At 42.6% G+C, this 14,453-nt stretch overlaps 1 protein-coding gene across 1 annotated transcript; it reads left to right on the top strand.

Moving 5' to 3' along the window:
- The first annotated feature begins 12,085 nt into the window (after positions 1-12,085).
- On the top strand, positions 12,086-13,666 carry ptger4c (prostaglandin E receptor 4 (subtype EP4) c). Its single transcript, XM_031732158.1, has 2 exons — positions 12,086-12,940; positions 13,073-13,666. The coding sequence occupies exons 1-2, from the start codon at positions 12,086-12,088 to the stop codon at positions 13,664-13,666; spliced, it is 1,449 nt and encodes a 482-aa protein (XP_031588018.1).
- The last annotated feature ends 787 nt before the right edge of the window (positions 13,667-14,453 follow it).

Genomic DNA, 14,453 nt, shown 5'->3' on the forward strand with positions numbered 1-14,453 from the left:
AACACTACTGCAGTAGCAGTTACTGCAACAGTCTGGTGTCTAAGGGATTTCTTCACGCAAGTGGGGTAGCAGCTTCCAGAAGTGTCAGGAGGGAAGAGGGCGTAGAAACCCAAAGGAATTGTGCCTCTGGAACAGACAGGCAAAATTAAGAGAAATTCTGGAGTAAGTGGATGAAGTGGTAGGGAGTGTTCCCACGGAGGAGAGAGGGAGACTGGAGCAAATGTCAATGGACATGCTGGCAAAGGGAACAGAGGTGATGAGAGGGTGTTAAGTGGGTAGAGAGGTGAGAAATGCAGAAGGACAGATGCTAGTGGACTTTGGAAAAAAGTTGGAAATGGCTGTAAAGAACATATATTTCAAGAAGAGGAAGGAACACAAGGTGACATAAGATCGGAGAAAGCTGCACACAGGTGGGCTACATCTCATGGAGAAGGTGCAATCTCAAAGAGATATGAGGCTGCAAGGTGGCACTGAGGAAGAACATAATTAGGCAGCATCAAATGTCTGTAGGATGAACTGGCAAATCAAGAAGAAGAAGCAAGAGAAAACACATGCAAGGTTATGCAGAGTTCAGGGAGCAGTTGAGACAGACTCTGGGTGGTAGGGAAGAGTTACCAGATCACTGGGAAAGTACCAAGAAGGTGTTTGGTATGTCTACTGGACAGAGGAAAGAGGGCAAAGAGACTTTATGCCGGAATGAGCAAGTACAGGAAACGAAGAGGTCAGCAAAGAAAAAGTGGGATAGTCAGAATGATGAAGAAAGTAGACAGGAGTGCTGGGAGGCTAGGTCTACATCAAAGAGAGAAGTGGCAAGACTAAAGGAAAAGTCTTACAGTAAATTGTGAGGTTGTGTGTTTGGACTGTAAGGGAGGAGTAAAGGGTTGATTATATCAATTGGCTAGAAAGAGAGACTGGAAAGGATATGCAGCAGATTAGGGTGATTAAGGATGGAGATGGAAATGTGCTAACGAGTAGAGGGAGTGTGTTGAAGATGGAAGGAGTACTTGGAGGTGGGATTAAATCAGAGATCTGCTTTCAGTCCCTTCTTGTTTCCAAAGTTGATAGATAGCCAGACGGATGAGGTCAGGCAGGAGTCTTTGTGGACAATGATGTTGCAGATGACTTTGTGATCTGTAGTGAGAGTAGCAGGTGGAAGTGAGCCTGGAGAGATGGAGGTGTGCTCTAAAGAGAAGAGGAATGAAAGTCAGTAAAAGCGAAATAGAATATATGAGTGTGAATGAGAGGGAGACGGCTGAAAAGGTGACTAAGCAAGGAGCAGCGGTAGTTAAGGTAGTTTAAATAACCTGGGATCAACCATTCAAAGCAACAGACAAGGCACAAGAGAGGTGAAAAAACATAGCAGCAAAGTGAAAAGGAACATTTACAAGATGGTAGTGAGACTTGCTGTGATTATAAGGTTATATTGCTTTAATAGTCTAACAGCTTCCAGCTTCAGTTTAGCTTCTTTGGAGCTCCTCTCCTAATATTCTCCTTGCCAGTCTCCAGTGGGCTCAGCCCTCTAACAGTCCCCTCTGGTGCACTCCATCCATCATCAGCACAGTTCTCTGTTACACATTCCCACTAGTTCTGTTTTTCCTCTCTATGCTAAACAATTCCAATAATTTGTCACTTAAATGTGTAATATGTATAGTGTATTTTTATTTCCTCTTGAATAACAGTAAATAGTGTTATGTTATGAAATTCACTGTGTATCAGTTACAATTTTCATGTCACTCATCAAACCCTGCTCCTCAGTTTACAAGCTAGGGAACTTCACCTGTAAAAATAATGATTGCAATCCTTTTTCTTGTCTCTGAATTATTGCAAAACAAGATTCCCAGATGAGGATTTTGAAGAGAAACCAAATAAAATGCAGGAGGAGAATAAGTATGAGCCAGAAGTCAGAAGAGAGATTTCTTTTGTATTCACAGTGAAGACTATTCACTGAGCACTGAGGCACTACACTATAGTGTAGTAATAATCAGTTTTTATGGTTTTGTGTTTTCCTTTATTTTATTTTATTTATTTTAGTTTGAGGTTTTTATTGCTTGTATTTCAGTGTAGTTTCAGTTAGTTCCCAGAGTGAATTTTCTGTTTTTGGTTTAGTTAAAATATTTAGTTAAAATATTTAGTTTCATTTTTTATTAGTTAGTGTTAGTTTTAGTCTAACACTTATTATTATTATTATCATTATTATCATCATCATTATTATTATTATTATTGTTATTATTATTATCATTATTTGGAGGGCATATGTCAGATTGAGGAAAATCAGTGCAGTTATGAAATATGATATAAACTCTTACAATATGAACACCTTTTGAAACCAGTTGACTCCCAGTCTTGACATTAAAAGTGTGCGTGTGTTTGTGTGTGTGTGTGTACCATGTTTACATATCTTTGTGGGGACCAAGAATTGGAATGTTACTATCTTTGTGGGGACCAACAGCCCTTACGGGGACAAAATGCCCGTCCCAATGAGTTTGAAGGCATTTTTGAGACTCAAAATGCTTTTTTAGTGTCAGGGTTACAATTAGGTTATGGTTAGGTTTAGGCTAAGGGTTAGGGTTAGGCATTCATTTTTGATAGTTAGGGTTAGGGTAAGTGGCTAGGGAAAGCATTATGTCAATTAGACGTCCCCACTAAGATAGGAAAACATGACTCTGTGTGTGTGTGTGTGTGTGTGTGTGTGTATGTGTGTGTGTGTGTGTGTGTGCTCAGTGAGGAGAGAATTTGTTTTTCCCGTGTTGTACATTATAAATCATAAGCTACACAAAGGACAGTAAACTGAACTGAAAGGACAAAGAGGACAGATTCTTAATGGGAACATTATTCATTTAGATTCATTTAAAATATTTTGAAATTTTGTGGAGGATTAGAAATGTGTACATCAGAAGGAGGAGGTTGAGTGGTTTGGAGACAAAGTTAGAAAGACATCACTGAGATGGTTTGGACGTGTGCAGAGGATGGATAGTGGATGGACAAAAAATGTTAAATATGGAGGTGCCAGGCATGAGTAAAAGAGGAAGACATCAGAGGAGACTCGTGGCTGTAGTGAAGAAGGATACGTAGAGGGTAACAGAGTAGAACGCTGTATGGATAAAGATGGTCTCCCGTGGTGACCCCCAAAGGAAGCAGTGAAAAGAGGAAAAACAAGAAGATCTATCCTGTTTGTAAATCAGAGCATCTAATTTCACAGCAGTGTTTCAAACTCAGCAGGTGCAGGCCACATCAGAAATAACAATAAGCTGAAGTTAAACACTCCCACTGCTGTACATACACATTCACACACAAACACATACCCACAACGGAGTGTTGATTCCACACAACTGCAATCCCACACCAAAACGAAAATGCAAATTACATCTACCTGCAACCATACACCATAAACATTACACACTCTGCTATTTAGACACTTGGCACACGTCTTGTTATTAGTGAGCAGTATGCTCATGTTGGTGGTAGTATTAGTCCTAGCTCACATGATGAAAATGTGTAATATTCTGCTGCCATCTGACGCATGACACCAAGACACAGTATGGAAGACCATTAGTGCTGATGGCTGCATTCTCTCTGAGCAGACTGGTTGTCATCATCTCCACTGAGAGGGGTGTAAAAAGAGAGAGTGGGGTCTTCTACATGAGGACCATAATAATGAATTGTCTTCAGGCGCAAACAGTGCAAACACTCAAGGGAGACAACCGCTGGAATTTATAGGGAAATGTTAATCTTGTTATTCATTATATATTTTAGTTTAACATTCAAAAACTATGGTAAATTATGTAAAAAGCTCTTAAACCCTTTTAAAATATCAGCCCTCCTACATACACACACACACACACACACACACACACACACACACACACACACACACACACACACACACCTATCTATCTATCTATCTATCTATCTATCTATCTATCTATCTATCTATATGTGTGTGTGTGTATATATATATATATATATCCATAGGTCCCTCAACGCCATGCAGACATAGAGGACAGTTACAAGTACCTGGGGATCCCGCAAGCGAATGGGAACCATGAAGAGGCCGCTAGGAAAGCTGCAACCACCAAGTACCTGCAGAGGGTCAGGCAAGTCCTGAGGAGTCAGCTGAACGGTAAGAACAAGATCCGGGCCATCAACACCTACGCCCTGCCCGTGATCAGGTACCCTGCTGGGGTAATAGGCTGGCCAAAGGAGGAGATAGAAGCCACTGACATAAAGACAAGAAAGCTCCTTACCATGCATGGAGGGTTTCACCCCAAGTCCAGCACCCTGAGGCTGTACGCTAAGCGGAAGGAAGGGGGCTGGGGACTGGTGAGTGTCAGCACCACAGTCCAGGATGAGACAAGAAACATCCACGAATACATCACGAAGATGGCCCCAACTGACCGAGTGCTCAGTGAATACCTCAGGCAGCAGAAACCCAAGAAAGAGGAGGAAGGCGAGGAACCATCATGGAAGGACAGGCCCCTGCACGGTATGTACCACCGGCAGATAGAGGAGGTGGCTGATATCCAGAAATCCTACCAGTGGCTGGACAAAGCTGGACTGAAAGACAGCACAGAGGCACTAATCATGGCAGCACAAGAACAAGCTCTGAGTACAAGATCCATAGAGGCTGGGGTCTATCACACCAGGCAAGACCCCAGGTGCAGGCTGTGTAAAGATGCCCCAGAGACAATCCAGCACATAACAGCAGGGTGCAAGATGCTAGCAGGCAAGGCATACATGGAACGCCATAACCAAGTGGCCGGCATAGTGTACAGGAACATCTGTGCCGAGTATAACCTGGAAGTCCCGAGGTCAAAATGGGAGATGCCCCAAGGGTGATGGAGAATGACCGAGCTAAGATCCTGTGGGACTTCCAGATGCAGACGGACAAAATGGTGGTGGCTAACCAACCGGACATAGTGGTGGTAGACAAACAGAAGAAGACGGCTGTAGTGATCGATGTAGCGGTTCGAATGACAGCAATATCAGGAAGAAGGAACACGAGAAGCTGGAGAAATACCAAGGGCTCAGAGAAGAGCTCGAGAGGATGTGGAGGGTGAAGGTGACGGTGGTCCCGTGGTAATCGGAGCACTAGGTGCGGTGACTCCCAAGCTAGGCGAGTGGCTCCAGCAGATCCCGGGAACAACATCGGAGATCTCTGTCCAGAAGAGCGCAGTCCTGGGAACAGCTAAGATACTGCGCAGGACCCTCAAGCTCCCAGGCCTCTGGTAGAGGACCCGAGCTTGAAGGATAAACCGCCCGCAGAGGGGCGCTGGGTGTAAAAAGTATATATGTGTATATATATATATATATATATATATATATATATATATATATATATATATGTATATGACTCACCACCAACACCTGAATAATCCATTAACATTATGTGGCATTTACTCTAACAGATCTAAGCAGATTTGGAGCATATTCAGAGAGGATGGCAGATGAATTTCCCACTTGACTGTACTATGATCTCCAGGCTCCTCAAATGTGAAAACAGCTCACAGATGGAAATGTGTGGGACGCCCAAACACCGTATACACATAAACAAACTTGACTGAGGCACATATGCAGCAGGGCATGTGTGGGATGTTAGTGCTGAAAAATATGAAACACTGACATTGAGCTTTGGTCTGTGCGTATGTGTGTGTGTGTGTGAGTGTGCATTTGCAAATGCTCGAAGGACAGATGCGTATGGCCTTTGGAGTTTACCACAACCACAGTGTACAAGAAAACAACACTGTAGCTTTACAAGACGCAGATGATTTTTGGGCATTAATTGGAATCCACTTGTAATGCAGAAATGAAAAAAACTAGTTTTAAGACAGTTTTAAAAATAGTTTGCTCCAGAGGTTAAAGGCATTGCCAGAAAAATAAATAAGACTTAATTGGCGTACAGGGACAAAGAAAGAGCTCCAAATAGGGGACGCTTAGGTTTACAGACACTAAATGAGCCTTAGCCTCACTGGTGGAAGCATCGTGGTAGACTGCTGCAGAGCAACATAAAGCGGTTTGATTGGATATCTGTGCAGAGAGGCATCAGTTGTGGGAAAAGAAAAATAAGATAAAGCCACATGATGACATCACGGCAGCACAATACCACTGGCAGCACTGAGCTGGGAGACATCACCATCCAGTTATAGCAGCGGAGTCACGAACACAGTGACATCACCACGTTTCATTCTATCACTTTTCCCAGAAAGGAGACATGTCGTCATAGTGGGGTTAAGTTAAGGGGGTGTCTTTATTTCTTTTTCTATGCACACTTTGTTCTTTGGGGGTTTCTACAGAAATAAAGCACTTTTTGCTTTTGCCACATTAACTTTTGCTTGTTCATTCGAGGCAAATTTCACCTGAGGGGGAAAAAATATAGAACCTAATAGGAACTATTAAACCTCCAGGGTATCCAAGTACATTATGGTGAAAAGTCTATCCTAGATTTATTACATTTCTTTTAAAGGGAATACTGAAATAACGTATAAACAAGATTAAATTTCATCTACGACTAACTGCAGGTCTGCCTTATAAAAGCAACAATGATGAGCAGCGCTGGCATTCTGTGGGTGGGTTTGTCTTAGTCCTTTTGCATAAAGATAAAGCGACAAAGGAGACAGAATGTAGAGACTTGATAACTCTTTTGTGTCTTGCATGCACATACGTTGACAAATAAACTGAAATCTGAATCGTTGTGGATTCCATAACTTGTGTGCAAGGTGCAACTCCTTGTCCTACCACCTGTACATGATGTGAGGTCTGTTGGAATTTTGCCAAATGACCTTGGGATAAAATAGCTGTGACCACAACCACGCAGCTGCTTAAGAACTGCCATGTTTGTTTTTAGGTTCTGCAGACTGCTTTGCATTCTCCTTAAGAGTTAGATGCACTTACTACTACTTCTGCTGCAATATTGGTATGGTTAACGTGAAACTATGAGCAAAAAATGTATACTCCAAACGTATTAGCTCGTCTGCTTTCAGACACATAGCAACTTTAGTCACATCCCATTCTAAATTTATATTGTTTCAACTCCTTCTGGGAATGCTTTCCACAAGGTTTAGCACACAAGGAGCGTGTTTATGGGAATTTTTGACCATTATTCCAGAAGCACATTTGTGAGGGCAGACACTGATGTTGAACGAGAACGCCCGGCTCAAAGTGTCTACTCTAATTTATTCCATAGGTGATAATCCTCCCCTCCACCAAACTTTACACTTGGCACAATGCAGTGACAAGTGCTGTTCTCCTGGTAACTGTCCATTGGATTGCCAGATGGAGAAGCGTGATTCATCACTCCAGAGAACATGTCTCCACAGGTCCACTGTGTGGCGTGCTTTACACAACTGCAATAAATTCAATTAAATTTGATTTATATGGCACCAAATCACAACAACAGTCACCTCAAGACATTTTATATTGTAAGGTAAAGACCCTACAATAACACAGCGAAAACCCCAACAATCAGACATTCCCCTGTGAGCTAGGACTTGGCGACAGTGGGAAACCTCCAGCAGAACCAGGCTGGGGGGGGGGGGGGGAGACAGTACACACTGAGGAAGAGAGCCACAGATTAAAAGTAGGGAGGGTGTCTCGGCACACTCTGAATGGTTAATATGAAACTGTCTAATAATTAGACTAATTTTAGAGATATTGCACAAATGCAAGAAAGCATTTCTATATAATTGTTTAAAATGCACATTGAAGGAAAGATCGTGGTCAACATTAATGACTCCAAGATTCATCACAGTGTAACTGGAGGCGAAGGAAATGCCATCCAGAGGAGGTATCTGGTTAGACACCATCTAATGCTTTGCATTGCACTTGGTGATGTAAGGCTTTAAATGCAGCTGCTTGGCCGTGGAAACCCATTCCACAATGCTCTTGAGCTGATCTAAAGCCCACATCAATTTTGGAGGTCTGTAGGGATTGACTCTTATGTGTCACAGCATCTGCTGACCCTGCTCTGTGATTTTACGTGACCTACCACTTCGTGGTTGAATTGCTGTTGTTCCCAATCACTTCCACTTTATTATTATACCACTAACAGCTGAATGTGGAATATTTAGTAATGAGGAAATTTAATGACTGTACTTGTCGCACAGATGGCATCGTATCACGGTATCACGCTGGAATTCACCAAGCTCCTGAGAGCGACCCATTCTGTTGCAAATGTTTGTAAAAGCAGTCTGCATGCCTGTGTGCTTGATTTCATACATCTGTGGCCATGAAAGTGATTGGAAAACGTGAATTCAATAATTTGAATGAGCGAGTGATTACTTTTGCTAATATAGTGTAACGTTAGAACTGAAAACATTACACAACAGCTAGTCCACCCTAAAAGCCTGCCAGATGAACTCATGTGCTCAGCTGAAGTTGCCTTACACGTTCCCCTGTGAACAGGTGATATCACATTATCTTGCCAACAGTCGGGCCTGTATAACAACGTTTGTGTCATTTTGTTTGCAAAGGCATCACATGCTGATCAATAGCCAGCTTCCATATTGATCCTGTGTTGGAGACAGAAACAACTCCTGGGATTTTTTTAACTGTAATAACCATTGAGAATCTTCTAAAGCTGCTCTGTGTTATTTCACAGTGAGAACTGAAGTTCCCTCTAAAAGTCATTAACACCATTTAACCAACTGTTGTTTGCCACACCTGTAATGGCCAACCTTCCCTTACAGCCAACATAATGAATGTGCCCAAAAGGATCTCAGCATCCTTCAATACTGCTTATGACCTCCAAGGACTATTGATTAGTGGGTCTGAGAAGTGATTAGACCCAGTCATGTATTGGGTGAGAATAACGGCACACAGACAAAAGCGTTAAACCCATGTGTGCTCTGTCGAAGGGAGAAAGAGTATACTATGTGTGAGCATCAGAGCTGCTGATCTCTGAAGGCTTTGGTTATTACAACAGAAAGGGACGCTTCAAACCCACAATCGAACGCACACCCAGGAGGCATCTGTCCCTGACGGCGGGACAGGAATCCACTTACACCGACAGAGACGGAGAGTCTCTGCAACAGCGCACCGTCAGACAAGTCTTACTCCTATTGTATATGATGAATTCTTTCATTTCCACCGATTAGATTATCCTGCTGTTTCCGCTCTGTGTGTTTATGTATGTGTGTGCGTCTAAAGCAGTATTGTGTGGAATATCAAACATTAAAGTCGATTTTAATATTGAGATATATGTATCTGAGTATTTCCATTTCTTCAGGTATAACATTGTGCTTTCCATTTCACATTAGTAAATAATTCTACTTCAGACTTTATATAAAAATATCATAAATGATTAACAGCATATAAGATGACAATCAGTAGGGAAACATGAACAACGCTCCACCGTAAGTGTTCACCATTAGAACTAACTAGAGCAAAGCCTTCAGCAGAACGGCTTGTCACTGTGTGGTTAGTTTGTGAATCACCACCTCGATAAGACGATAAGAGATTCGTTCTTCATAGTTGCAGCACCCGTGCACTGTTTTTGAGCTCCATTTAGTTTGCTCTACCAGTCTGTGCGTAATTAACTCCCAATTAGCGAGGGAGCGGCTCCTCATCACTGAGCCTGTGGGCTGACGTACCAGTACAGTCTGACTCCTAGGCTCCTCTGGTTCAATTGTATTAATCCAAACGCTTTGAAAAAATATGAATGGATTAAAGACTAAACAACATTTAGAGAAGTAGTAAATTATTCATTATGATGACTTTTGAAATGATAATTTCACCTACTGGCTAATTCCTCTTGACATTTAGTCGATCTTGGTGGAATGACTAACCCGACGTATGGAGGTTATAAAAAATGTATAGGAGAGAGAAAGGAGGCAATCGAGCAGCCTTTCGTTGCGGTTTGCTACGAGGCTGATAGCAGTCTCACAGCTCACTGATCGTCAACTTCAAATTCAGTTTTAATACACACTCCCCCCATCATTGTTTGCCGCTAGTCAGATATTTATCTAAATAAGTAAATAGATTCATAAATAAATGCATTTAGTTAATGCATTTATTTATGTGCAACTTCCTGTAAATGAAACTGGGTGAGGTTTGATAAATTGGTGGGAAACCGTGTACTGTGTTGACTCGTAGTCAGGTCTTCAGTAAGATGTTTGGACTGTCCAGCTTGAACTGCTGCTGTGGTGCCAAAAAACAGTGATTGTAAACTGTTATAAATGACCTTTTGGCCTCTAATGTGTCAAACATGTGCCAAACACATCTGAATGGCATCCAATCATTTTCAGCCCGAAAGAACATTCAACTTTTTGTGGCTTTTATATATCCATTATTTGTGCAGGTAAAAAGTCTCATTGACATTAAAAGGGTCTTTTTTCAAAAACTGCACCAAACACAACATCACTTTTATATAAAGATATTTCAAGTAGCCAGAAAGGACTGGATTGATCATTATAGAATACAGAGTAGGCAAAATGACGCAGAGTCATGAAGACTTTTGCAAAACAGTCTTGACTACAGTATATTTACAAACAAAAGCAAAAGTGTAAGACATAAAAATCACAAACGATCATTTCTTGGAACAACACAGGAAACGTCTCGTGCATTGGACGATTTTTTTTTTTAAACTGAATGAAGCGTGGGCTACAAAAGACCCAAGGACTCTAAACAAGGAATTCAAAAGGACCCCTCATTATGCAAACTCTTAACGCGCGTCGCTTATCTGTTAGGGCTGATTCACTTGACAAGCATCACCATCATCACAAGAATATCTGTATTTTTGTTTCTGGTTTCCCATTATGAGCGCAACTTTACTCGGATTGTTTTGTCTCGGAGACGGCCACATTCATGCGACAAAACACCCCGAGGTCACCGCAGATAAAGATTAGTGGCTGTAGAGCCATCAATTTAGCTCACAGCAATATGGACAGCTTGTTCCCTCGAGTCCTCTTCAACAGAGACATGTGTACCTCCATGCTCGTGTGATTGATTGGCCTTTTCGCTGGAATGTGTGGATTTTATTTGATAGCACCGTGCTCGACTTTGACACAAAGAAGGAATCCGATTAGAAAAAAAGACATCCGATGTCGAATGCGTCTTAAAGAGGTGGGTGTATTTTTATAGTTTGTGAAGGAAGGGTAGCTGTCTTCAAACTACAAAAAACAAAACAAAATAACAACAAACAAACAAAATCAGTTTCTCTTTGGAAGGTCATCGATTGCATCTCAATCGGACAGCCACTAATAACCAATAGCCTGCTGAAGGTTGATTTTGGTGGGGAGTGGTGGCGGTTGTTGTGGAGGCGCTGACCTTGGTGCTGAAGTTTAGTTTTCACTGATCTCCGCTTTTTTATGTAGACCGTATAGATAAAGAGGATACTGTGGCAAACTGCACGTCAGTGAGCCATAATCCAGAGCATTCTCACATATGATATGAATCCTAGGAAGCCTCCTTATGAAATCGGTGAGAATCAGTGAGAGCTTGTATTTTTATTGTGAACATTTGTGATCATGTTTTTTAAAATTTCAGGTAAAATAAGTTATTAAAAACAAATGAACCTTTTGCTCTACGTGGCTGTAGATGAATATAAATGTAGCCTATTTAATGCGGTTTTTATGGTGTACACTTTGTAAATCCGTCCAAAAATTAGACAAAAGAAGGAGTTTAATCACTACACGATACCAGCTGTTGTCATTTGGCTAGCGGCTTTAGTGAGCTGAGGCTGCTGGTGTTTTACTTGTGGGGTTAATAAGGCCATCGGGGAAAAGACGCTTGATTGTACTTTGGCTGCAGACATGAGATCCTCGGAAACCTGCGCGCTTCCAGCCCGCACGTCACTGTCCTGACATCAGCACAGAGCTTAAATACCAGCAACTCCGAGTGGTGTAAAACAAAATCAGGCACACCTGTTATGGACATGCCTGGATCTAAACACAGCGCTGGGACACAACATACGTTTCACTGCTGTGTGCTTCAAGCGTTTATGAGCACAAGATTCTATGCGATGTGATTTTTTTCCTCTTCGTTTGTTTGGAGAAGCACTTTGTGTTTTCAGAGCGACTTTTCTGAAGGTCACTGAAAGTCCCTCGTGCTTTAATCTTCGTGCATTGTTACTGCTTTTTTGTTTTGTTTAATAATGATCAACCACACTGTTGCGTTTGAAGAACTGGACACAAACGTTTCTGAGCCGTCACAGCTTCTCTCGCTTAACCAGAGCGCTTTCCCTGCGCTTCGACTCGAGTATAAGTCTCTGATCACTTCAGCCACTATGTTCGCCGTGGGCGTCCTGGGAAACCTCATCGCCATAGTCGTGCTGTGTGTCTCCAAAAAAGAACAGAAGGAAACCACTTTCTACACGCTGGTCTGCGGTATGGCCATCACGGACCTGTTGGGGACGTGCTTCACGAGCCCGGTGGTAATCGCCACGTACGTGTCCAGCCGGTGGCCAGGGGGAGCGCTGCTCTGCCACTTCTTTTCCTTTTCCATGCTTTTCTTTGGCTCCGCTGGCATGTCCATATTGTGCGCTATGGCTGTGGAGCGATACTTGGCTATAAATCAGGCGTATTTTTACTCCCAGCACATAGACCGAACCATGGCGCGGTTTGCGCTTCTGGTCACCTACCTGGCGAACATCGTGCTGTGTATTATGCCGAGTTTTGGATTCGGACAGCACGTTAGCCAAATCCCCGGGACTTGGTGCTTTCTCGACTGGAGAGCAATGGATCCGCTGGGAGCTTGCTACTCGTTTCTGTACGGCGGCGTGATGACTGTGCTGATCGCGGTGACTGTTTTGTGTAACTTGGCAGTGTGCAGGACGTTGGTGGGCATGAACCAGAGGACAGGAATAGTCAGGACTGAGCTGTGTGAGCAGGGGTGCTCCCGTCGACGCTTCCCTCGGCTGCCTTCAATCACTTCTGCGGCAGAGATCCAAATGTTCTGGCTTATGATCTTGATGACCATCGTATTCCTGGTCTGCTCTATCCCATTAGTGGTAAGGGCAACAGACTATTTGTTTCTATTTGTTCTCCTATGTTTGTACTCAGTGCTCATGCATTCAGCTACTACTCAAAGCTTTATTTAACATCATAACTCAGATATCTTATGTCATGCTTTTGTGTCACAGGTGCGAATCTTTGTTAACCAATTGTATGGCCCAGCTTACATTTCTGCCGGGATGAAGCCCGACTATCGCAGCGACATGTTGGCAGTCCGCTTCGCCTCGTTCAACCCCATATTAGACCCCTGGGTGTACATATTGTGTCGCAAAAACCTGCTACTCAAGGGCTGCGAGAAGCTAAAGAGAACAGTTAACAAGGTCAGGGATGGAGGTGGTGACAACATCGGCTGGGCAGAGGGTCAAAACTCCCCGCAGTCTTTAAACAGCAACGATACCAGTTACGCTTCCATACGCACAGCCAGCTACAGAAACGACCGGGACCACCACGGATCCATGCAGAATAAATCTTTTACAGACTTTGCCCTGAGACAAGCGTGGGAGTACGACACGGCCCGGGTCAGCTTTCACCCGTTCAGCGTCGAATCGACCGCGATCCTCGGCTGTGATGACGAGGTGGAGGGTAACTCCAAACAGGAGGCAGCCAAGGCATCTCCAGGGCGCAGCGTAACCCCTCTGCTTCCTGCGCACATAAGGAGAATGGACATCGTTACCTGCACGTTCAGCACACCGAGCTCATGCGAGTCGGCGAAGTGTCTCTGAGTGAAATTCTCGAACTCCCGACAGCAGTTTTCAAGCACCTCGGGCAAACCGGGAAAGATCCCCGAACTGTGACTTAATCACATTTGATGGTTTTAAACCGCCATAAGTGTCACATCGTGTAAAATAATATCCAGAAATTAACACGTCACCATTAACAGCAGGTAACAGTTTTCTTATGATCTAACATGAGCTGAAAACTCGCAAAGTGCTTCAGGTGTGATCCACGTGATCCAACGCAGCAGTTCCACAGTAGATTGTGCTAACTGAAACGGAACTGAAGCATCGCGTCAGGTCCAGAGAATCACAGAGACCAAACATTTTCTTCATACTGTTTAATCTAAAAAAAAAAAAAAAAAAAAAAAAATTTAGCCAGAACAGTGTGTGCTAGTTTTTTGTTTTGTTTTGTTTTTATATATATATATATAAAAAAATTTCCAAACTTGGAAATGTAAACAGTCATACCCTGCGGGTACAAATAAAGTGCGTGTCATTGTCATTGGTTTAAAACTCTTTAAACATGTACCCTTAAATGTGCTGTTACATATTTATTTATTTATTTATCTATTTATTCATTTCTACATGCTGCCAATTCGCTCAGTGCCATGTAACAGTGCTGCATGATGCAGGAACCAGTGAATGTATTAGATTTGAATATCTTTCGTGTTTTGATAACTGCTGTTGTAAAACGCGAATGTAACCAAATCTTTTTTTTTTTTTCTTTTTTTTTTTTTTAAAGAAGAAAAAAACACTGTTCCCCTCACCTGTGTGAGCTCAGGTGCTTACTAGA

The sequence above is a fragment of the Oreochromis aureus genome, linkage group 18 (assembly GCF_013358895.1).
Source record: "Oreochromis aureus strain Israel breed Guangdong linkage group 18, ZZ_aureus, whole genome shotgun sequence".
NCBI lineage: Eukaryota > Metazoa > Chordata > Actinopteri > Cichliformes > Cichlidae > Oreochromis > Oreochromis aureus.

What these genes read in the sequence shown, in the direction of transcription:
- ptger4c (XM_031732158.1), top strand. Translation starts at nt 12,086, where the DNA reads ATGATCAACCACACTGTTGCGTTTGAAGAACTGGACACAAACGTTTCT. An exon ending in TCTGCTCTATCCCATTAGTG is followed by an intron (nt 12,941 to 13,072) that starts GTAAGGGCAACA and finishes TTTGTGTCACAG; the next exon opens with GTGCGAATCTTTGTTAACCA.